Raw genomic sequence first — 26355 nt, 5'->3', positions numbered from 1 at the left:
GACTTAACAGTTGGATTACAGTTTGCACTGGAGAAAACGGAATGGATTTCTGAACTTGAATCAATGCATAATACGCAACCAGCAGAACAAGCTTAGTAAGTAACAGATAAGGTGATGACCACTTGCTCGTGCCAGTATGAACAGAAGTTATTAGAGGAAATGAATTCTTCCAAAGGCAGTAAAGGAGATCACGCAAAACGTACATTAATGAATGAATGGGATATGGATAGCCACTGCTAAAGTCACTTTTACCCTTGAATATATTAACGGATTGACTTCATTAACAAAGGGGGGCGCGGTGGCTCAGTGGTAGAGCGTTCAGCTCTGGTGCTTGGGGTCCCGGGTTCGATCCCAGCCTCCGCCAAGTGAACTTTGTGGTGGACGAACACCGTGCTCGTGGGTTTTCTCGGGGTTCTCCCGTTTCCTCCCACTTTCTTCATTTCACTCATCTCTCATCATCACCGTCTCCTTTAGCCTAGCCGGCATAACCGTGGGACGTAAAACTTAAAGATTTCATTTCATTTCATTAACAAACTCGGCAGAGACAATCGTTCTGACTGTATATTACAAAAACAAACAAACAAACAGTATAACAAATTGCTTTCATTCCAGAGCTATTGAGTGAAATAACGGATGTAGGTGCGTACCTAAATTACAATCTTATAAGCTCCAATATTATGATTCTAACAATGATGTTTTATCTTAAGGAACTACCCTCGTGTACGACACTGTTTGTAACAGTATACATTCTACAGTTTTGTTTTAGCTCCAGATTCGAGTCGTAAACAGAATGACGTAGGTACTTGAATATTTTTTTATCTCTTTACTCCTAAAGTGACAACAACAATTTGTGATGCCTGGGGGTCTACACCAACTATAGAACTGCTTTGTATCACGTGTAGTAGATCAGAAGATTTAGATACGATTCGTGAAGTATCGTTTCGAATGCATTTGAAAAAGAAAGTCAAACAAACAAAATGCAACAACAATGTTGCCAGACATTGAAGACATAGTGAACGAGCGACAAAACAACATTTTAAGAACTATAACACAAAGGATAGCAAAAATTAAGAAAACGAAACTTCGTGGCAATCCACCAGCACTGTACCCTTAGGAGATGTTCTTCGTAGAGCTCGAGATACGACACTGAGAAAATTTCATGGATGGCGATTGACGATCAAGAGCACACCCTTGTATTCTACTGGATGGCGAAATTATTAGGTCTAGATCAATCTTGCAATCACTATAATTCTAGATATGAATGCATTTAATGTGACTAGAGAAGCTACTATTGCCTACGTAGGACTTAGTGCTTTAAAATTGTTTTAAATTAATTGTTTATAGTTAAAATTATGATTAGCTTTTAGTAATAGTTTTACGTACCAACTTGGTATGCTCTCCGACTTCTTTCATAAAAAATTGGACCTCCACTATCACCCTGTAAAAATGAAAACAACAACAAATTTAGTTAATAATAATTTATGATTTTCACGAAACGTTGCTGATCTTCAACTTGTTCTTGGCAGAAGGTAAATTCCCGACAAAGTGGAGAACCACCATTGTCTGCCTATTCCTAAGTGTAATGAAACAGACAAAATCGAAAACTATAGACCAATATCCATACTAAGCGTACCAGTACCGAGGTATACAAACTGACGATTATTCAGTGCACTCAGGGGTCCCTCAAGGCTCAAGCCGTGGCCTACTTTTATTTTTAATTTTAATTAATGATATTCCAAATAGCCTGCAAAATTCATTCAGCCTACTATATGCAGATGACCTAAAATTCGGAAGATCTATTAGTAACGTCAATGACTCGGTATCTCTACAAAATGATATCAGTGCTGTTTCCTAATGGTGTCAACTCAATGATTTGAACCTTAATGTAAATAAATGTTTTATAATGTCATATTCGCGTAATGTCACCTCTAAAATTTAACTATTGCATTTGTAACGTCAATATTAAAAGGATTGAAGAGTTTAAAGACCTTGGGGTCATCTTTGACACAAAACTAACATTTTCCAACCACGTTAAAAAATGTGAGCGAAGCTTATAGAAAACTAGGGTATACTATAAGAATTTCAAGGGATTTCAAGAAACAAGACACAGTAAAAACGATATATAACGCAATTGTTAAATCGAAACTAGAATATGCTGCCGAAATCTGGAACCCTGCAAGTTAAAAATATAGCAAAATAGAAATGATACAATCAAAATTCGCAAGGTACTTAGTTTTCGAGGAAACATCCTAAATTTGAAACATATCAATGTTTAATTAAACAACTGAACATTGTATCCCTCGACAGCAGAAGAAAAGTTCGGTTACTCTGCCTTCTATATATACAATTTTAAATAACAAAAGCCAAGTGTCGCAATTACTTGAACTTCTGAAATTTAAAGTTCCCAACGTTAGAAGACGTCCAAAAGCTGGCTTATTTCGCTGTAGAACGTTAAGAACAAATATGATGAAAAGCTCACCTATTTGGAGCATTTGTGACCTCTACAACAAACTGTGTGTGGTTGATCCAAGTATTGACATATTCAGAATGTCCTTTACTAAATTTAAAAAAAGTAGTAAATTATTTAAGTGCCAGAATCGATGATTAACGAATCATTAAAATTATTACTTGCCTGTTTATTCTAATGTTGTTATGTTTATGTGTTTTTGTGAATACTGAAGTGGGTATCTTTACCTGGAGTATTCATTTCTCTAAATAAATAAATGTTAAGTTGGCAACTTCGCTCAGAAAAATCATTTAAAAATCAATGAATGCACAGCAGTTTTGTCGCATTAGCTGCTGTTTGGCTAAAATTTAATGTCTATTATCATAATTACCTTTAGATAAGAAGTGGCCGAGAGTTGAACGTGGAATCCGTAACCGGTCGTATATGATGTCAAATATAGTGAAAAGAACGAAGGATATTCAAGTCTAAATGAGGTATAGCTAGTCATTTCTGGCAATAACCGAACTGCAGAGAGGTTTCACAAATCTCTGAAATATACAGTGAAACCTCTTATGTTGGTCACCATTGGTGGCATTGAAAAGTGGCCAAGTTAGACAGGTGGACAACTTACAGAAAATAAGTGTGATTGGTGTATTTTTAGAATGGGATTTCTAGTATTACTTGATTGTAAAATATTAATAAGCAACTACACGACAGTTACTTTTAAATAATGTATATTGAATAATCACAAAATATATACAGTACTAGAAAAAATTAGTACAATATGTTTAATCTGAAAATTAGTCTAGTACACTGAATTATTCGATTGAAAACACAACACAAACAACCATAAAATAGAAACGTATGTATGCAGTTTATTGAGACTGATAGTGTAGCACACTGAGCTATTCAGGTTGAAAACAAGAAAAGCAAAATTATAAATTGAGAAATTTATATGTAGTTTACATTACTTGTTTTAAGTTGTTACTCTTTTTTTTTGTTTTTGTTTGCTTTTTTTTCATTTTGGATAAAATCCAATGTATTTAATTCTCTTGTACAGACGAAACATCATCTGCAAACTCATTCTAGACGAATTTCTTTTGTTCTTTTTGCCTTGTTAATGAGCTACAAGTGTTTCCCACGGAGCAAAAATGTTTTGAGAAAATCTTAAGGGAATTCACATCTCAAAACCTCCACTACTTTCCGACAAGCCATCATGTACCAATAGTTGACAATTGAGATGGTTAGTTTTAACCTTGAGAATTTCAAGGAATTACTAAAGCTTTCCACTGATGAAAGGAGTTGATATAGCTAATAGCTTTACCAAAACGGACAGAGTAAACAAATATACGTACAACCATTTCCTGAATTCCTGTACCTGCTTCTCCTTATTCACATCTTCCTTCACCCCCCTTTATCAGGGTAGTGTTCTGGTCATTGATCTCCAAGAACAAATCGTGCGAATCCATGCTTCTCTGTCTTCAGTTACAAATACAGACTATCTGTCTCTCATATAAGAATACGAAAGTTAAGAAAAGTAACAAAAAGGGATTTTACGTGGCCAAGATACACAGGTAAATATATCATTATCATCTTATGTAAACGTTGCTTCAATGCGGCCAACTTCCAAGATAGACAGGTGGCCAACTTACTGAGTTAGTAGTGACTTATGATGATAACCTGCAGGTGATAAGTAACGAATGTCTTACGGGAAAATACAGGTTCAAGACGAAGCACGCTAAGATAAGCAGGTGGGCAACTTAGAGAGGTGGCCAAGTTGACAGATTTTACTCTACCTTAATTCAACATTAAGGAATGAATTCCGTCATGAGTAAACGCCAACGGTACTCTACTATACGAGAGTTCGATTAGTGATGAGAGTTTTATGGATTGGATCCCACATTGAACTGCAGATTAAAGGAATTGATTTATTAAACTCAAATACAAACTGCTTACTGAATGATAGATTTGCACACATGACACAGAATGTCTTTTTAACAGGTGTTTTTGAAAGTAACGCTAAAGACATACTCAAGGAGGAGATAGAAATATTATAATATAGCTGAAAGAAATGCATAAACATGTACGCGTATTACAGAAGGTCGACACACATTATTTGTGGTTCTTTGATATCAACGTATTTCCCGAAAGTGATTTCTTGATTGAATTGTACTCACGACCTTCTTCAAGAGCAATGGTATATAGGACGACTTCTACAATTTAAAGTGAAGTGTGAATCATTATAGTGCGTTTGATGCCGTCCCGCTGGGAATGAAATATTGAACATGGGGAAAGGAGTTGCTCAAATCGAGTTTTTTTTTTTGTGTGTGTGTGTGAAACCGAAGTTCCACAGAAGGCTACAGCTGAAAAGACCATTGTAATGAAGTAAAGCAGATAACAATTTCGTATAACTTGAAGAATAATTCAGATTGACTTACAAAATGAGCATTGGAACCTGGCATAGGAATCAGCGCAATTAAAGGACCTTTGTTTTTACTTCCCCATGCAAATCCGAACAATGTTCACTCGTTGTATTTTACTGATTTAAACAATCCAAAAATGCAATAATAGTTCCTTATTATTTCTATATGAGACACTTTTACCTGTCACCATGTACTATCTGGGTTACCACGAATACATACACCCTTACATTTGCTTTTGGATAAATGAGACGGTAACATTATTACTTTTAAATTACTCACTAATGATTTTTAAGTGAGAAAATCGTGGTAAGTACCCTTTAATTATAAGATTTTACTTAAAAGTATTACATACTAACCAGGGATGACTTCAAAGTTGAACCTTGAATCTGGGGATAACCTATATATTTCCTGAAAGGGTTTGTCAAGTAAGTTCCAAAGCAAATTTCAATTCCTTGCCCGGAAGTGATCCTACCCCTTCAGGACCGGAAATATATGGAAGAACTTGACCTATAATATGAATTACTCAATTATATCCTATATTAATGAATAAAACCAAAAAACATGATTATTTCACTATAAATATCCTATATTAGTGGAACTATAAAGTTGAGAAAAGCATATCTATAAAATCCAGTCAACAGTAAGTAATTTGTATCATAACTCATGTGATTCATTGTTATTGCTAGTTGAGACACATTCGGTGTACTTTTATTTTCCTCACGATTTTACCTATATACATTGTCAGATTAGTCAACTGTTCGTCATTAGTCAACTGATTCATTCGTCAACTGTTCATCTAGACGAGTTGTTTGATAGGTCACACAGTACAAAAACGTTCAATAGATTTTGAGTTACTACTTAGGGAAAACTAGTCATGGTGGTAATTTGAGGTATTTTACTCGATCTGAACAGCTCTTTCTTTCTAGCTATATAAACCCGATTAGTCACCCTTCAAGGTTTAAGAACTCTAGCTACAACAAGGCCCGGGTAAGGTGAGGGAAGAAGGCTTTGGTTGGATGTTATTGCCTGGAGCTTGGTTTTACTTTTTGGCTATGTATGAGAGTCATGTAACTCACATATCATGATCCTGGCAAGATGGTGAAGCCAGGACTTGGACTTTGTTTTTAATATGTGAGGGCCAGATAACTCACAGTCTCACGATCACTCTACGGTGTGATAGTGAGGTTCACTAATATAGGATATTTATACCGAAATAATATTTTTTGTTTATTACCTTGACATAAGATATAATTGGATAGTGCATATGTATTCTTAATCTACTAGTCATACGGAGCACTTTGATATGTAGGAAATATAGGTCAAGTTGTTCTATATATTTCCAACCCTGAAGGGTTGGGATCACTTCCGGGCAAAGAATTGAAACCTGTCTTGGAACTTGCTCGACGAACCCGGCAAACCTGTAGCCTCAAAAGGAAATGGGCTTCAGGTGTCAGTTGCATTAATCAACAAGTGCTATTGAGGTAAAACTAGTTGTGATGTATAGTACTAAAGATAAGAACTGTATCCGTAACAACCACTAGAAAACATGACACACTTTGGCAATTGTAATTCATTTCTCGAAAAGTTTAATTTTAATGGATTCACGCACAGATTCAGGTATGGAATTGAAATATTGTATCTGCCATCAAAAGTTAATACACGTGCAAATTGTAAAGTAGATCATGCTGATGGAAATGGATGTAAAATTTATTGAAAATGTTGGTACAAATAAACAAATGTGATTAAATGAAGTCATGTCTTGAACAAGAAAATTGAAAGGTTTTTAACTAAACATTTAACACCAATGTAAAATATACATAACTTACCTGACAAGCATCAGTATTATTTGCGATTGCGCAGAACATGTCATAGTCCAAAATTGTTTCGTAAGTGAATTGATGTCCTTTACATGCACTTAGGGGTAGATAATAAACAGTTGTATATCTCAATAGATTGCTTATTTCATTCATTGATTCACCTTCCTTTCCCCAACCAGCTACATTTAATGGTCCTCCTACTGGAATACCTAGACGTATTAATAATAAACTGTTATTGGCTTAGTATTACAATTAATTTGTTACAAGTATGAATTGGAATTGCATGAGGAGAAAATTAGTTATAAATTTATATTATGAGTGGCGAACCTAAACACATCAAGTGTACTTGATGAATCCAGGGAAACGGTAGAAGTCCTAGAATGCTTAAGTCATTACCTATATTGACTTTTACATGCACAAGTCTTAACGTGTAGAAGTTCTGAAATGATAAAATCATTGAGCTCCACAAGGCCTAAAAATCATCTAGCTGCATAAATTCTAAAGTGCATAAGTCCTAAACTGCAGGAGTCCTAAAATGCACAAGCTCTTAAGTGCAAAAGTCCTAAAATCATTGAGCTGCACAAGGCCTAAAAATCATCTAGATGCGTAAGTCCTAAAATCAAGATGCAGATCTAGATAGATCTAGATAAAGTGCATAAGTCCTAAACTGCAGGAGACCTAAAATTTAGGACTCTTTAGGACATATGAATCTCACATATTTTTTTACCTCTTCCCGTTCTTGCTCCCGATAAACTTTTGTTAGACGAAAAGAAGTACGTAGCGTAGTGTTAGTTAGGTTAAAAGGCTTTATTTTGCTACTTCGTATAGAAGACATTTAAAAAAACATATGAAGGAGTTCAAGGGAAGAACATCATAACTCCATTTTCTCAGTCTCAGTTTAGTAGTGATTTATGTTGGTCGAACTGGGAGCCAAATAATAACGAAATATTAAAGGACAAAACATGACAACTCAGGAGATATTTAAGAAAGACAAGTATACCATTAGGGGAATAAAACGGTAACCGATTTAATTTTGGCACTCCTATAAAATTTGCAAAATGGTGGTTATCAAGATCATCTACTGAGGCCTTAATGTGGTGACTATGCGTGTGACACTCAGGAGTGTCTGCGTACTACTAATGACGTATGTACCTTATATTCACTATCTTTCATCCACCATCAATACTCGTAGTATATAGTCGAACTAAAATTTATTCAACATATCATCCAGAGGATTCGAATTCTTGTCATACGTACACTGACATAGCTTCGGGTCAGACTGACCTTGAGAAATTTTTAAAATGCATTTGTAACGCAGCGGTAATTGTATTTTGGGAAACGCTTGGCAATATTTTGTGTTGCGTTGCCTTTTTTATTATTTATGAACATACTAGCGAAGATGTAAAACACAATTTATATTTTTAGCATGGGTTGCCACTTCTTATAAAAAGAAGAAATATTTATCAAGGAATTAATTTTTCTTTAATTATTTATGTGTTTAAGTTTGTTGCTTTAAGATTTGTGCTAATATAATTTTGTTGCCATATGCCTTATATTTAATTTGAACTATAGTTATTATAAAAAGAAGAAAATACACATATAGCAGTTATTTCTGAAGGATGATAAAATATTTAATTTGACACTTAATGTATAGGTAAAAGTGTATGCAGAAACTTTTATTGTAGTTATTAATATAAGTAATATTTTGTAGTTGTGTTATAATACTTTAAACTGGAGATAAGTTTTTGAATATTTTTTGACTTTTTCAGCAATACGGTTACTTATAAGTGCAAAATACTACATTTTGGAATTATAATTATATGAATAACCATTTGCTTTTAAAGTATAACCATGACGTTTAACTATTTTTTTTACCTTCCATTTGCACTTAGTTTTCGTTTATAACTTTGAAGAATAAAATGCACAAAAGAATGTTATACTCTAAATATCTGATTTTTTAAAAAAAATATACTTATTTTGCTCATCAATTTGTTAATTTTTGTAATTTTTGTAAGATAAGCAACGATACTTTCTTTTTTCTTTTTTTGCCGCTCAACTCAGGACGGTGAAGAGTTTAACTTACTCTTTTTACGGATTTTTTAAAAGCACAGCATACAAATTATAAAGATTAACTTTGATAAACGTCAAGATACTAGTTAAACAATTACAAATACACCAAACTAAAAGAGGGAACCATAATTAGAATAATATAAACAAATGGAAACAGACAAAAACATTATAAACAGAATATTTAAAAAGTTGTAGGTGAAAAACTGAACGGTACATCCTCCCCTGCCACACGAAAAACTAATATGAGTAAAAAATGTTAACAGTTTTTAAATTGTTTTTTACTTATATCATTTAACCTCACCTAAATATTTTAGTAAAAGTACTCAGTTTTTAATATATAAAAGTTTATATTGAAGAATGATGTAAAGTTAATTTACTATTTTAGCGTTTAGTAGATACACAAATGCTATTGAAGAACGTTTATACAATGAAAACGAAAACAAAGTATAAATTTACTAAAGATTGATATATAATAAATGCACGAAACAAACTAATTTTATGTAATTACAACATAGTTTTTAACAGTTTTTTGTTTTTCGGAATAATAAACTACTTTAAATTTGAAAAATTTTAAATACTAGCAGTATTTTTTAAAGATTTTGCAATGTAGTGTTATTTTTTATGCGTTTAGGCACTATATATAGTTTTGTGTAAATATTTATGTATTTTGTATTTTTTAAAGAATGAGGAAAGTGCACGTGTTTTAACTAAAATTTATTAATGATTATTATTATTTATTGATGACTTTACTATGTTTTTTCTTTTAAAATTTATTTTAGACACTACTTTTAGGAAGCGATCCTTGATATTTACATTTTTTTATTTTCTTAGGCCAAGGATAGTTAGACTTAAAACGTTTTGATGCTGAATATGAATGAAATAGTTTAGATAGAATATAGCCTGTGTTGGTATAAAATGAGTTGTTTCTTAGATTTTGTGTGTTTTAATATTTTACTTTACTGTGTGTGATTTTTATCACAATATACTTTGATAATAGTATTTAAGTTTTTATGTTTTTATTAAAATATTACACTTTGGATTATAAGGGTATGTTATGATATGCTCATTTAATATTTTGTGCAACTTTTTTATATTTTTGAATTGAATTGAGTTTTTTGATTAGTAATACATCATGCTGGAATGGGATAATGATGGAAGTATTTTTAATATAGGAACATTTTTTGTTTTTGCTAATTTTAGTGGGTAAAAGTAAATAGACCTTGAAAATCATTTAAAATGGAAAGTATAAAATAGTATTTTGATCTGCCTGGAAGTTTACCAACAATATCAACAAAATTTTTTGTGTGGCTTTTTTTTAGCTATTTTTTATTAGTGAACTTAGACGTAGCAGAATTAGGGTAGTTTTTTATGCATTTTGCGAAGGCAGATCTTATACCCTTATAATAGAAAACTGATATAGCGAAAGTTAGGCATTTTTTAATTTTAAATGTTTGTTAATATGTATTTTTGGGCTAGATCCGAAATTATTTTATTGTAATTGTTAATAACCAATTTTGAGTTTTTAGATTTTTTGATAAATTATACCATTTAAAATTTTAACTTTATTTTGGAATTGTAAATTTGCGGTTAGAGATTTTAAATTTATACAATAATTATTTGGTATTTGAATTTTTTATTTTATTAAAATTTAGAAGTGTTGTTTTTGAGATATGAAATTTATTTGGTATATTTGAGTTTTTTATATTAGGTGGATACTTGTTTAAAATGTTTGCGAATTTGTTTTTTTTATTTTTAGCAAATGTACAAACTTTAAGTTAAACCTTTGCAGTTTGAGAGTTATGCGGATTGTGCGCGTTTTTAAGTTTTGTTTTACTTTGTAAATCATGTTAATACTTTGACATTATTGCAATGTATGATAGTTTTTTAATAGATAATATGGAAATTTCTTGCACAAAAATAATACTGCCAGTCGTTTAACTGAAAGATTGATAATTACATTTTATGGGTTTTAACACGTTTGTTAACGTAACTAATTATATTAATTTTTTTCGGATGTGTAATATAACCAGCGAGATTTTGGGCAATGGCATTACTATAGATATGGAATGTTAGATTAAAATTTGGTTGAGATAACGCAGGAGATGAACTAAAGCTTTAGGTGTTTATTTAAATTTATTTACTTTCTTTAATAGGTTGTACAAAGGCGATGTTAAGTTATTGACGAAAAGTTTTTTTTATTTAACTAGCCCTAAAATGTTTTAAGAGCTTTTTGTTTTTGGGAATTGAAAAATTTTAAATTGATTTGTTATGTTTAGGATTTACTTGTATGAAATTTCCACTTATTACATGTTTTAAGAACAAAATTTTGATTTTAAAAATTTAAATTTTTTAAAGTTTAATGAAAAATTTTTGTTTGAAAAATTTTTAATACTATTTTAAATGTGAAAAATGATCCTCGTACGAAGATGTGAAGAACATTATATTATTTAAATAATATGTGAGAAAATTTTTAGTACTAATATTAAAATAATGATTTATAACACTGAAAAACTGATCCTGAAGATTTTAGTTTTATTGGAATTTGTAAAAAGGTAAACTGTTTTTTTAAATAAAGGAAACTAGTATAAAGAGATGACTCTGGATGAAGAGCAATGCCATAGTATGGATTTTTTAAATTTAATGAAGAAAAAATAGTAGACCCTGATATACGATTTAAAATGTTGGTTATTGGTTAACCTGTAATCTTGGTGATACGACTTTAGTATTTCATTGTCTTAAATTGAATACAGGTTTTACGCTTTTTGATGACTTACGAACTCAATGTATTGGATTTTATAAGGAATAATACATTTTACTATACTAATACGTATTTATTTTTTCAAGGTTTTTTGAATTTGCCCTGCATATGTTCAGGAATCGGGTAAGATTTACCTACTACTGGCTTATTATCCTTTAATTGAATTTTATAAGGCTTTGTTTTGTTTTTTCGGATACCTTCAGAACAACGTACAATATTTTAGCAACAATGATAATAAAATTGACTTCGTCTCGTTATTTGTCATTTTACGAACATAATTTTCGATTTTTTCTTATGATATTATGCCCTATATTTTGGGTTGGATTAAGCACTTTTAACTGCCAAAAAGATATATTTATTTAATTTTACAGTAACTTTTGTTTTATTAGAATCCTCGAAAGACAGGATTTTGTTTTTTTTAATTTAGCACAGCGTTATAACTTTTAATGAATGAAACACCTAGTATTATATTAGTTCTTAGGTTTTTTATCACATACACTGGTGTTTTGAATATTTTACCCTGGATATTTAGATTTAAAAGTTGATAACATTTTATAAGGTATTTTTTGTTTTCAATGAAACCAAATAAACCAAGATTAGGGTTTGGCTTTAACTTAGCGGAAGGGTATTTATTTTTCATTTTATTTTAAACAGATAAATTTAGTAAATTTAATTTTGAGCCACAATTGATTATGCACTTTATAAGAAGTTTAGTTATTTTGCAATTTATAGTAGGAGGATGGCACTTTAGAATTTTTATTTTAGAATCATTTAGCTTATTTTTTTTATTGATAAGAAAACGTATTTGCAATGGCAGGTTTTGACTTTGCGGTACAAGTAGATAATTATCCTGCCAAGGTTTGAAAGCTAATTCTAAGGTCAATTTTGAAATTTTATTTGATGCACAACAGCTATCCATTGAAATTTTATAAATTTCAAGTTGTTTTACCCTTCTTTGAAGATTGTTAACACTAAAAAAAGATTTATTACCATGCAAATTGATTGTTAAATTGAAACATTTGTTACCAGAAGTATTTTTGAAATTTGAGTACTGCAGGGGACTCAAATTGCAGTCAAAACTACCACTTTCTAATGTCGACTGTTCGGGAAGTTTTTCTCGTGTGAGTGATGAACAATAGCATTTGTTATTACTGTACTTTTGTTAGGATTTCTTTTAGTGGAATTAGCTTTTATATGATAATTTACATCTTTTGCCTTTTTTTATTTTTAATGAATATTGTACCTTTGGCGACTTATTATGATACGAATTTAACTTGGGGCTATTGCGTTTCCAATTTGTGTTATAATTCCTATTATCATTATTATACATTTTTTCTTACTACGACTATTTTAACTGATTATTTCGTTGGTAATGGTAGGGCTTGAAATAATATTGATAATATTTACGATTATAAGTTTTAGTGTTTTTATTACTAAAAAACTACTTTGTTTGCACCGAAGAATTAATATTTGTTTTTTTATTTTTTGAACATTAATGTTTTTTTTACAAAAGCTTTCTTTGCTTGATTTACACTAGAGGATTAATACTTTGTAACGTTTGTTTGTGCTTTTAATTTCATCAGATGAGCAATTAGGGATTTTGTTCGTTGACAAATTACTAGTTTTAGCAATTTTGACTTTTTCTGGCAAACATTTGAGTATTAGATTTACTATCTTTGTTTTATTTACTGTATTGCAAATACTGTAATAATGATTTACAATGTACCATATGAAATTTACCATTTGTGGGAACTTTATTGTAACGAAGAGCTTGCAACTGTTTTTTTTTGTGTATTTTAGGTGCGCTGAGAAATATTTCTTTTTAAACTGATAGACAAAATTATTGAATGAATTTATTTTTAAGAAAACTTTCTTTAGCCACACTGATGGTGAATGTGTCAACAATTTTTGAATTACCAACATTTTTTTCTTTTTTCACACAATTCCATGCACTGAACCAATTCTTTTAAAAAGTTTCGAGCGGTAACTTGCGTAGGATTACCATTATATTTTGGAAACACGTTTAAATTTTTTAAGGAGAAGCTTGTATTGTTACCATTCTCTGTTTACTAGACTCTTGAGTTGAATATGGGAATATACGTTTGTTTTGACTTAAACAAGTATCGCTTTATTTATTGGTTGAAAGTAGAAAGAATTGTTAACATTATTACCACGAAAAGTATTTGTATTTGGTTGAAAAGACCTTAAACCAAGTCATGAAACAGAGTTGAACAACCTAACTGACTCTTAGTAGTGTTAAAAGGATAAAAACTATTAGCATTACTATGAACGTTAGTTGCTTCAATACCATATACTGTATTTACTTTAAGTGGTTTAACAGGAAATCTAAAAGGCGATGTAAGATTAATTCGTTCATTGCACGGAGTAGTACTAGCTATTGTAGTAACAATACTTGTAGTAGTATAATTCCTGTAACTATTTGCGATTGGAATTTTTCGTACTTTAACTTTAGAATTTCTAGAACGTACAGTATATTGGCGTGTGTTTTGATTATTAATGCAATTACTTTTTGATGGACCTTTATTTTTATCTAAACTAAAGCTTTTTACTTTTTTTAATTCGTTCAAACGTTGGTCTAGATGTTGATCTTTTTGAATACACAAATGGATATTTCTTTCAATGCTTTGCTCTATTTTGTTATTTTTAACCCTATATTTTTCATTAATTTACACGTGCATTTAACTGACAAATACTACATTTATGTCTCCTCGTATCATTTTTAAAGTTACTAAATGATCATTTAGGTCTTTTACTTGTGAATCTATTTTTTCATACTTGTTTTTCAAAGTTTTAATGTCGTCCTGTACAAGTTCTAAGTTGTTACAAATTTTAACGCAAGTATCTAACTGGAAACCCTTTAATTCATTCTGTAACTTAATTATTTTTTATTAAAACTATCACTTATTGCTTTAACCTGGTTTTCTAACCTTTCACTAAAATCCATTGACAGACAGTCTAATCTTTCACTTAACACTTTTTGACTGATTATCCTTTTTATCGACATTTTGTTTAATTTCTTTAATAGTATTATAAACTCGACCTTTGAACTGGTTTGATTACTAGCATTAACCAGATTTACTCCACATTGTTTTCTACGTTATTATTATTTGTGATTTTGGCATTACGATGATTTAATTTTTTATTTGTATTGCTTTTTAACATAAACTCTGAGCAGCTCCATTTTATACTTTTTATTTTTAGTAATTTATATTTTGTATTTGGTATTTTTTGACATCTTAAATGATACAAGTGTTTACAGGTACTACAAGCTACACTGTACCTAATTTTTGATTACAACAACTATGTTCAACACTTTTGTCGTAAGAATTTTCCCCACTACTGCTATCGCTCGGCATTTTGATATTTACTATTAAATTTCCTTCAGAAGCTCACTTAAAAGTTCAGTAAACATAAATTGTTGATAACCGTACTATTAAAAATACTTTCTATCTTGGCTTATTTGCAACAAAATCTAGCAATCAATGCCTAGAAGCAAATATACTTGCTGGGTCGCCATTTATTATGTAACGCAACAGTAATTGTAATTTGCGAAACGCTTGGCAATGTTTTGTGTTGCGTTGCTTTTTTATTATTTAGGAACATACTAGCCAAGATGTAAAACACAATTTATATTTTTTAGCATGGGTTGCCACTTCTTATAAAAAGAAAAACTTACCAACGAACTAACTTTCCTTTAATTATTTACAGTTTAGGTTTGTTGCTTTAAGATTTGTGATAATATAATTTTGTTGCCACATGACACCGTATATTAAATTTGAACTATAATGATTGGAAAAAGAAGAAATTACATATATAGCAGTTATTTTTGAAGAATAATAAAATATTTAATTTATTTGACAGTTACTGTACAGGTAAAAGTGTATGCAGAAAATTTTATTGTAGTTATTAATATACGTAATATTTTGTGGTTGTGTTATAATACTTTAAACTGGAGATAAGTTTCTTCAATATATTTTTTTTTATTTTTGAACAATATGGTTACCTATAAATGCAAATACCACATTTTAGCATTATAATTATATGAATAACCATTTGCTTTTAAAGTACAACCGTGACGTTTTAACTATTTTTCTACCTTGCATTTGCACTTAGTTTTCGTTTATAACTTTGAAGAATAAAATGCACAAAAGAATGTTGTACTGTAAATATTCGATTTCTTTGAAAAATGTACTTATTTTGCTCATCAATTTGTTAATTTTTGTAATTTTTGTAAGATAAGCAACGACATTTCAATTTTTTCCCTTTTTTGCCGCGCAACTCAGGACGGTGAAGAGTTTAACTTACTTTTTTTACGGATTTTTTTTCAAAAGCACAGCATACAAACTATAAAGACTAATTTTGATAAATGTAAAGACACTAGTTAAACAATTACAAATACACCAAACTAAAAGAGTGAACCATAATCAGAATTCTATTAACAAATGAAAACAGACAAAAGATATAAACAGAATATTCAAAAAATTGTAGGGGAAAAACTGAACGCTACACATTCTGAGGATAATTTCTGAGTAAGAACTTTTAAAAGGATAATCATTTTCATCTTCAATTCTTTTCAACTTTTAAACTACTAGAAGACGTGTAAATATATTGAAAGAAGAAATTAGTAAAAGAAAAGAGAATAATAAAATCAGCAAATGAATTAATGCACTATAGGTGATTCAGTAGTGTATTAATGTATAATGAGATTAACTAACTCTATGGCCAATGGAAATCCGAGGTTAATGCCGCGTTCATAAAAGCTCACAACTGATTTCTATCCTTAGACAACTGAATCCAGTTTCTACTTTGTATTCCTATTTCTCCGAGATACATCTTAATATTGTCCTCCCATCTGCGTCTAGGTCTTCCTACTGATCGTTTTCCGATTGGTCTTCCTGTTAAGACTTTCCAAGCGTCCCTACCTTCCTCCATTCCGGCTACATGAGCCTCCTAGATTTAATGACTCTAACAATGTTTGGTAAACGATATAAATTATCCAGTTCCTAGTTACGAAGTTTCCGCCATTCCCCATTCCCGCTTCCGTTGGGTCCGAATATTCGTCTCAGGATATTGTTCTTAATAATTTCAGTCTATGTTCTTCCCTCAGAGTAAGTGATCATGTTTCGCGCAACACACAGTACAACAAACATGATTATTGTTTTATAGCTTTCAAGCTTCAAGTTCCTGGACAGAATTCGTGACGACAAAAGATTTTGAACTGGATGATAGCACGAATTTCCTTGCTTTTAATCGTCATTTAATTTCTTCGTGAATATTGTTTTGGTTTGTTAATATTCATCCTGCGAGTATAATGAGATTACAACCACACACACACACACACACACATATATATATATATATATATATATATATATATATATATATATATATATATATATATATATATTATGAAGTCACTGGTGGTTAAATGCTCTTATATACGGTTTATGCACAACGAACGATATTTTGGAGTCAGTAAGGTTATTGCAAGCTTCACAAAAACGAAATGAAGGTGCGTAAAGCTCACCCAACACAAGTACATGCTAGACATGTGTAAAAAATGTTCCTCGAGGTACATTGAAATATACATGATAGGTACTTGAATAGAGAAATCATGTGAAATTCACATAAAGGGAATAAGGTTACTTCCGCCCTAAAGTACGTGCTTGATACATATCGAGGAATGTACCTGCTATGTGCATATCACGTACAAGGTATGTACTTGACAAGACTGTACTAGGCATGTGTCAAGAGTTATACCCTAACCTTTAAAAATACCCTAAGTTTCAAATGCGATTGGCACACAGACAGGTATGAAATTTGATATTAGCGATTCTACCAGCTGTTACAAAGGCTAGAGCGAAACCAAGCCGCAGGCTAATAATATTATAATCCATAACAATTAAACATAATTTTATATTTTTTTCTAGTAAACATCTACTGTAATATGCAAAAGTTTGAACGTATAAGTGGTATGGAGAACATGAGAAATGAAAACACGTCACGTACGTATATTACCAAATACATAAAACAATAATCATTGGACTTTCCTACGTACCTTGCCTCGAATAAACACAAATTTTGTAGAGAATGTTCCTACTTTATTTTATATTAATTAAACAAAATCAGTACACACCTCACGATGAACTACGATATTCTTTCAAACCCGCCTTTTTCCTTGACTAACTGCGTCTGTGCGGGCAAAGCATCGTACGCGTGACCTGGCCGTAACACATGAGGTATGTGCTATTCACGTTCCTCACATTCCAGTAAAGTATGTAAAATACCTTTCAAGTGTCAGAAATTCCTCGAAGAGTATTACCTAGCGACATACTAGGAACATGAAATGTACATTCCTCAAGTATCAGGTATGTAAACGATTGGTATGGAGGTTAAATGGTACGTGCCTAGCATGTACCTGGTTGCGTGGGAAGGCAATTTTGAAGCCAAATATGATTTTTTTAATCAGGTAAGTAGACAATTTCTGTGTTAATTTTTGAAAATGTTTTTCTAATAGTTTTCTAATGATTCCTTCAATCCGGACATAATTTCCGATCATGGTTTCATTGCAAAGGAAACTTCAGCAGAATCTGTGTGTAATGTTTATATGGGTGTTTAATATTCTGTATTTCCATCCACGTGAACTACAATATCATGTTTCGGTGGAATTCATGAGTGAGGAGACGCTCGCCGATTGACTAACTCTCTCGAATGATGCACAAATTCATTATCAAAAGACAATAGAATGAAGTTTTTTTTTTTTTTTTTTTTTTTAAGAAATAGCATGCGTTCCTACCGTATCTGCTCGAAGCCGTATTTGCAAACGGAAACAGCAATCTCGGTACTAACGGACACGAATTCTCGTTCGCGAAAGAGATCTCTCTTTAGCCCTGAAGAACACTCGGCAAGTAAGATATCTACTAGGAAAGCATCTCAGCGGAACGAACTAGACAGAAGAAAGACACAAGACTAATGCGACAAAAATTTCCTCACTAGTAGTGATCAAACGCAAGAGCAGGACCAAGACTTGGGTTGTCTTAGGTTTCGTCTTATTCTTGCATATCAAGTCTTGATCTAGGTCTTGGTCTTGCGTCAAAAAGTCTTGCAAGCCTAATTTTTAAGATATGCTTTTCATAGGTAAATGTTGTAGTGAAGTAGGTAAAAAGTATTTCAAGAAAATGTATGTTGCAAGGAAGAAGAAAAAGAAATGTTGAATTTATTAAAAAAAAACAATTGATAGTTGCTTTTGTTATTGATTACGTTATTATGTAATATATGTGAAGTTGGTGAAAAGGAAGTTAATTAGTTATTGACGTAAGGTCAGAAGAAAACCCTCCATATAGGGTGATGGTGTAAAAGAGGTAAAAGTTAAAAAGAATTTAATATAAAGTATAAAAATAAAAGTAATTACGATTATATTAGAATGGGTAATAGTATACATGAGAACCCCCTGTCTTCCGTGCGCGAGGATACTTCATATTATATATTTATACGTTACCAAATTAAATCACTGCGTTGTCTTCATTATATGTACTTAACATTCTATTTTTACTTTCTAGAATAAATTTTGTTGATTTCGATTCGAAAAATGTTAAATATTTTTAAATTTATATCATGATGCAGACCAAAATCCTTGTTGCATATAATGTAATGCACTATAGCATATAAAGTACAAGGGCAAATAGGTACGTTCTTTTTTATTTTCGTATCAGTGGATAAGTAAATGAAAGTGGATTTGTTACCCCCTTTCTAAGTTCGTAGATACTCAATGAATAATCCCTAAAAGTATGAGCGTCCAGCTTCTTCTGGAACTCAGACGGTCTTACGTATACTATATCCTTAGAATGTTTACTTTGGTATATGAATTACTGGTCTTGGTAGTTGAGTGGTAGACAATAGATCACAGTCATAAGATATTTTAGTTTTAATAAATTGGCGACGAGGATTAAACATGTCACAAGTGATACAATTGCCTTTTTTCGATACCTTAAATACTGAAGAAATGGATGTGGAAACATATTTAGAACGGTTTGATCAATATTGCATTGCTCATGACATTCAAGAACAGAAAAAAGTCAGTCTGTTGATATCTGTCATGGGCAACACCGTTTATCAAACACTAAGAGAATTAGCAGCTCCTAAAAAAGTGCCAAATTTAAAATATCAAGAAATCAAAGACCTGCTTTTTTCGCAATTTCGATGTACGTCCAATTTCATTGTTGAACGTTACAAATTTCATAACTTAAAACAAGATATTGGTCAACCATGGCAAGATTACATATTGCAATTAAAAAAGCAGGCAAACAAGTGTAATTTTGGGACTTTTAAAAACGATGCTATATGTGATCAGATTGTCTGTGGAATTGCAAGTGAAATAGCTCGTAAGAAACTGCTAGCTACAGCTGAACTTTCTATGGACAAGGCCATTGACATTGTAAATCAAGTAGAACTTCTGGAGAAAGAAATCAGGGTATTTTATCAACCAGGAGGTAATGTTGATTACATACCCTATCAAACAAGAGAAACTAGAGCAACTTGCCTTAATCGTAGGGAAAAATATCCACAAAAGCCACCAAGTTGTCCTGCATGTGGCAGGTCGCATAGTGTGGATCAATGTCCGGCGAAGGGTGTTCAATGTCATTTGTGCAAAAAGTACAACCACTATGCCCAGTATTGTAAACTACAGCGTAACAATACAAGATCATATACGCACTGTGTAGATAGAGTGCCTTTACTGGACAATGCAACGGGTCCAGTATCAAGTACTAGAAATTCACCTAATGAATATGAACAGGTTCTAGATAATTTAGCCTCACTGGGCCTGGAACAGGAATATGTTTTAAATCCTGTTGATGAGTTTCACATGAGTAGTGTGTTGGAGGTGGAATTAGATGAAGGAAGTGAGGAAGAAACAATTGATACCAGGAATTATCAGGCTTCATTTAACGAAGAAATTGAAGTTAAAGACATATTAGAGATGGTCACGTGCAACGGAATGGAGTTACCCTTTTTAACGGATACAGAAGCCCGTTACTCAGTGATATCAATCGCAACTTACGATAAATATCTCAATAATTGTATCTTTGTACCAATCAACAGAACGGTCATGAAGACTGAAGATCGTTTGTTGTCCTTGTTGGGTAAAACTACGGTGGCAGTGGCGGTTAATGGAAGGGAATACGTAGTTGATCTCCGGATTTGTGAATAATATTTGGTCTAGGAATTAATTCGTGCGGTTGGTACGCACACATTGAAGCTGTAGTACAAACACAAAATACATAAATACTTAAAGAAAAATATTGTCCATCGCTAGCCACCACTTTCGCCCATCTGTCAGGCAATGTACGGATTCCGTGGCGAAAGAAGTCCTCATCCTTGGAAGCGATCCAGTCAGAGACCCATGTTTCGATATCTTCTGAAGAAGTAAACCGCTGTCCAATCAAATCGTTGTTCATGCAATCGAACAAGTAGTAGTCCGAAGGAGCAACGTCTGGTGAATACGGCGGGTGGGGTAAAACTTCCCATCCGACATTTTCTAAATAGGTTTTGACCGGTTTTGCGACATGTGGGCGAGCGTTATCATGTTGAACAATAAGTTTATCATGTCTGTTCTCCCATTCTGGTCGTGTTCTGGCCAGAGCTTGCTTCAAACGCATTAATTGTCGTCGATAACGTTCTCCATTCATAGTTTCACCCGGTTGCAGCAGCTCATAGTACACCACACCTTTCATATCTCACCATATGCACAGCATAACCTTTGCACAGTGAATATCTCGTTTTGGTTGTGATGAACCTGGTTCACCTGGTTTCACCCAGGCCTTTTTTCGTTTAGGGTTCTCGTAATGGATCCACTTCTCTTCACCCGTAATAATTCGATGCAGAATCCCCTTTCTGCTCTGTCGTTGAAGCAGCAATTCGCAAATGGTTTTTCGTCTTTCAACGTCTCTGTCTTTCAATTCATATGGAACCCAATGTGACATCTTTTGAATCATTCCCATGGCTTTCAAGCGTTTGGAGACTGTTGTTTGATCAACGCCTAATGCTGCTGCAAGTTGTTCCTGCGTTTGACACGAATCCTGCTCGAGCAATGCTGTCAATTCTTCGTCTTGAAATTTATTTGGCTGTCCAGCTCGCTCTTGGTCTGCCAAGCCGAAATCACCACTTCTAAACCGTGCAAACCACTTCTGACACGTTCGCTCAGCTAGAGCATGGTCACCATACACTTCCACCAAAATACGATGACTTTCAGTCGCACTTTTCTGCATGTTAAAGTAATGCAGCAGGACACCCCGCAAAAACACTTTATCAGGCACAAATTGCGCCATGTTCACTTAACTACAAACTGGTGTTGTTGACGCTTTAATCCACTGCCCTATACTACGAACGATACGCGATGACAGGGGTTTGCAACACATGTGTGGATACACGGAACTGTGGGACGCTCCGTTCGTTGCGCCATCTCTTGTCCACCCGCACGAATTAATTCCTAGACCAAATATCTAGATTGCAACATAATAGGTTGTGATTGGTTGCAATTCTTCAGATCACAAGAAATATCTCCAGAAGGGTACCAGTCAAAGGAAGTTGAAAGGTATGATTACAAGGACGACCAGTTGCAACAAGAAAAGAATACAGTAATAACGCCCAGTCGTAATTATCTAGAAATAATTGAGAAGACAAAAGCTAAAAAGAACCAAATTGAAAAGGAAGAAGCAAAACAAACAAATTCAAGGATGGACTTCCAAGTGAAGGTCGTATTATCTGACAAAGATGAAGAAACTCTAAAGGATACAACACATGATATGGATAAAGGAGGCAGTCACATAGTTGAAACGAAGGAACTTCTGTCCAGACTTGAATCTAGTAATGGATTACAGGGGAAGGAAGACAAGAAAGGTGGAAATATATGTAAACAGAAGACTGGAAGTTCGCTACGAACTCAACAAGGAAGGTCGATTCTAAAAGACAACTTTCAAAGAAAGGAATTACAAAAGGAGAAGGGGATGCTTCAAGAATCATCCGAAGCTTTTCTTCAAGAGGGACATCAGTTACGTTTTGCGGATAATTCTAGGTTGGACAATGGAGCACGAGATACCAGACATCGTAAAAGAGGCAAAATAAAAAAAGACTGTTAATGAGAAAAAGAGTAAGAGTTAACTTCGTTTTAAAAAAAAATGAAGGGGGAAATTTTGTAGTGAAGTAGGTAACAAGTATTTCAAGAAAATGTATGTTGCAAGGAAGAAGAAAAAGAAATGTTGAATTTATTTAAAAAAAACAATTGATAGTTGCTTTTGTTATTGATTACGTTATTATGTAATGTATGTGAAGTTGGTGAAAAGGAAGTTAATTAGCTATTGACGTAAGGTCAGAAGAAAACCCTCGATATAGGGTGATGGTGTAGAAAAGGTAAAAGTTAAAAAGAATTCAATATAAAGTATAAAAATAAAAGTAATTACGATTATATTGGAATGTTTACTTTGGTATATGAATTACTGGTCTTGGTAGTTGAGTGGTAGACAATAGATCACAGTCATAAGATATTTTAGTTTTAACAAATGTTACACTGGATATAATAGATGAGAATTACGAGAATCAATGTCTGTCTTAATGTATCAATAGTATTCGAATTTCTTTTAGATGTAGCATTATTCACTTTCATGAATATAATATGATATTGTTCAATACTACATTTAAAAAATTCAATACTACAGTTCAAATACTAAAGTTTAATATTACGATGCATTTCACTTTAGTTCAGTAAATCGTTCATAATGTCGTTCATTTGTATTTTCGTAAGTTTGGGCTTTCATAAACTTTGTGTAATATTTTCTTTTCAATGCATGGTTACTGACTTAAGAAAAATCAGTAAAGTGTCACTAATGTTAATCATAAGCTACTGTTGTGCTTTTAAGCTTCCAGAAACTTTGTACTGTATAATTCATAATTATTTTAGTCATTTTCACTGTTTCGCGCATTATATTAAATGAATATAATATGTGATGTTACATATTAGTGCTTCATCTTATACGACATTTTTCTTGTTAACCGAACATTGTATTGGGCAATTTACTTCTGTTTGAATATTTCACCCATTGGTGAGGTTATTTGTCTAGATTGATCTTAATCTGTTTCATTATCTACAGTTCAATTAGTATCAAAAACACACACAAATAACTTACAGGTATGTTCATAAGAAAACATGCAGCTTTAATGTACAATACTAACCTTTGAAAAATTCTTTATTTGCGAAAGCTATTAGCTCGAGTTTGACTAAGTGAGTATATTACCCCATGTGACTCTATACGAGAATGACAAAACATGATACGTACATTTTTACAGGAGAGCAAATTAAACAAGATTTTGAATTAAATTAAAATTACTTCCATCCAATCCAAAACTAAAAATGAAATATTTTCTGGTAAATAAGGATTCTTTAATTAAGCAATTATCAATATTTGCCAGCATATGGATCTCAATGTAACTAATTACGGAGCGAAAAATCAGAAAATGGTCAAAAAGTGGCATATCATGTTTTGCCATCCTCGTATGTATAAAAACCGTATTTCGCTGGTCTGAAAATTCATAATATAGGATTAATATTTGATAACATAAACTAGTAATATTGTTATATAATTAAGAATAGTACTTCTTATATTTATATACTTATTGATCATCATATAAATGCATTGCAAAGATTGTAAGGAGCGAAACGCAATATTATAATTGGATAATTTGATATGAACATATCAATAATATAACTGATACATATTCAATGATATGAATTATACATATTCAAAGATATAATGGATATGTTGTAAAGATAACCTATGTATATGTAACTCTTACTAAAAGAAATCCCATAATCGTTTTTCCATTTCTTTCTAAATTCTCAAACCTGAAAGAAGTCAATTAGATGATATTTAGCCACCTTATAAAATACGTATTGTGAATACATAGTACAAATGCTTCCTCGCAAATCCACCAGGTGATATGACTCTACCTAGCAGATTACTGTTCGTTATGTTAACGCATTTAATTGGAAGTAAGCAAGTGACGAAATGTACTTCAAGTTGTAGAAGTAGGAAATGCATCTAAGGAAACATGAAACATGATACAAACAGAAAGCGTATGGTGATCAGGGCGTGTGTTTGAATGGCAAAAGAAGTTTCAAAGAGAGCAGGGGTTTCAGTGGAAGACGATTTATGAGTAGGGTGGTCTTCAACAACACATATTGAAGAATATATGAAACGTAATAGAAACGTATTTTAAGATGTGATGATACTGTTTGTATGCCGCATATACTGAATTGCATAGGAATGTCTCATCAAATCTTCCATGATTTAGGGAAACGGAAGCCTAATGTAAAAATTGTTCCTCATTCCCTGACACAGGAACAGAAGGAACGCGAAGAGCAATTTATTGATGAACTCTTAGAAAACGAGAGAAATGATCTGATTCTCCTGCTCAACAATATTGCATAAGATGAAAATTAGTTTAACAAATACGATCCTCAAACGAAGTAGCAAAGTGTCGAATGACGTAGCCATGATTCAGCAACCATCAGCCTAGAAAAAAGCAAGTTGGAGCTTGATAGCATGAATTGTTAAAGTGTTGGTACCAATACGCCACAAATACCTGCTTCAGGAATAGACAGTAAGCACTTGCACATTGAGGTGCTGAAAAGTTTGTGTCAGGAGATTCGGCGTCGCGAACTGACTTGTAGATGTGAGGCCTGATATTGTTGTAAAGACGAGGAATATCTGGCCGAATATAGTAATCTTTCTCTTTCATATCAGCATGATCAGTCCCTGTGAAATTTATTGTTTTCTCGGTTAAAAATGCCACTGAAATGGAGGAGATATCAAGATCATGTAGAAAATTCGAAAGGCTGTGATAGATTTGCTATTAAGCATCTCAGAAGAAGCTGACTTTGCTGGCTTCCATGACCCTCAGAAACGCTGATAGTTGTGGATAGAAGCAAACTAATGGGTGGAGTGCAGTGAGGGGGCAGAGACAAGATACTTTAGTTACTGAGTTGATTTTCTTTTACATCAGTACTGGAACTTTTCTAGCAAATATAATATTGTTTAAGAAAGAAACTTCTTACTTGCAATTGTATCTAAACATACAGGACTGACAGTTCTGCTGAACTTAATGTTTCTTCTTAATCGAATCACAGCGATGTCTCGATACTGTGCTTGAGGCGTTGCTCGATAATTTTTGTGCATAATGTAATAATCAATCTCATACACTTGTTGGCTGTCCATATTTGCTAGATCATGAACTCCTAACACAACTGTTATATCATTTGAGGCGCTGCAAAATAGAAATCAAGAAATTAATTTCGAAATGGAAAACGAAATGCTTTTACTGTATGTTGTCACATTCTAAAAGAATAAATTTATTTTATTTACTTATTTATTTTGTAAAATCGTTATTTAGTCTCTATTATATTCTTGATCTAATTTCCAACAGACATAATTAGTGAACCCTAGGTGTATCTAAACCCTCATACGTATACCGTATACCTGTACATATTAGATATGTACATAACTGATTCCTTTAAAGTTTTGTTATGTCAGTATCAATGACGGATCTTGGAGGAAGTTACATCGATAAAAATTTAAATGTCGTGGCTATGCAACCTGACGGAAGCAAGCTTACCTAATGCATCTTACTAGTTCTAGTCTACAACTTTCTGAAGCTGCGCGAAGCTTTCTTCTTTAGATTTTAGCAATAAAATTTATACTCTTTATTGATGTGATATCCCCTTAGGAGCCGCCATGGATTTGTATAGATATGTAAAAAAGTGTAGAGCAG

The 26355-nt window shown here is 32.5% G+C and overlaps 1 protein-coding gene across 1 annotated transcript in view; it reads right to left on the bottom strand.

Annotated features, from left to right (window-relative positions):
- Positions 1-1375: 1375 nt before the first annotated feature.
- Positions 1376-26355, bottom strand: part of LOC145679532 (trypsin delta-like) — a 34275-nt gene continuing 9295 nt past the window's right edge. Inside the window, exons 3-5 of the mRNA XM_081750110.1 lie at positions 25643-25851; positions 6696-6895; positions 1376-1438 (exon numbers count right to left, since the gene is read on the bottom strand). Coding sequence (XP_081606236.1) covers positions 1376-1438; positions 6696-6895; positions 25643-25851 — 472 coding nt within the window. The remainder of the gene's footprint in view (positions 1439-6695; positions 6896-25642; positions 25852-26355) is intronic.

Source organism: Thermobia domestica, chromosome 2 (genome assembly GCF_964235325.1).
Source record: "Thermobia domestica chromosome 2, izTheDome1.hap1.1, whole genome shotgun sequence".
Classification (NCBI taxonomy): domain Eukaryota; kingdom Metazoa; phylum Arthropoda; class Insecta; order Zygentoma; family Lepismatidae; genus Thermobia; species Thermobia domestica.
This window is presented reverse-complemented; position numbering and strand designations above follow the sequence as displayed.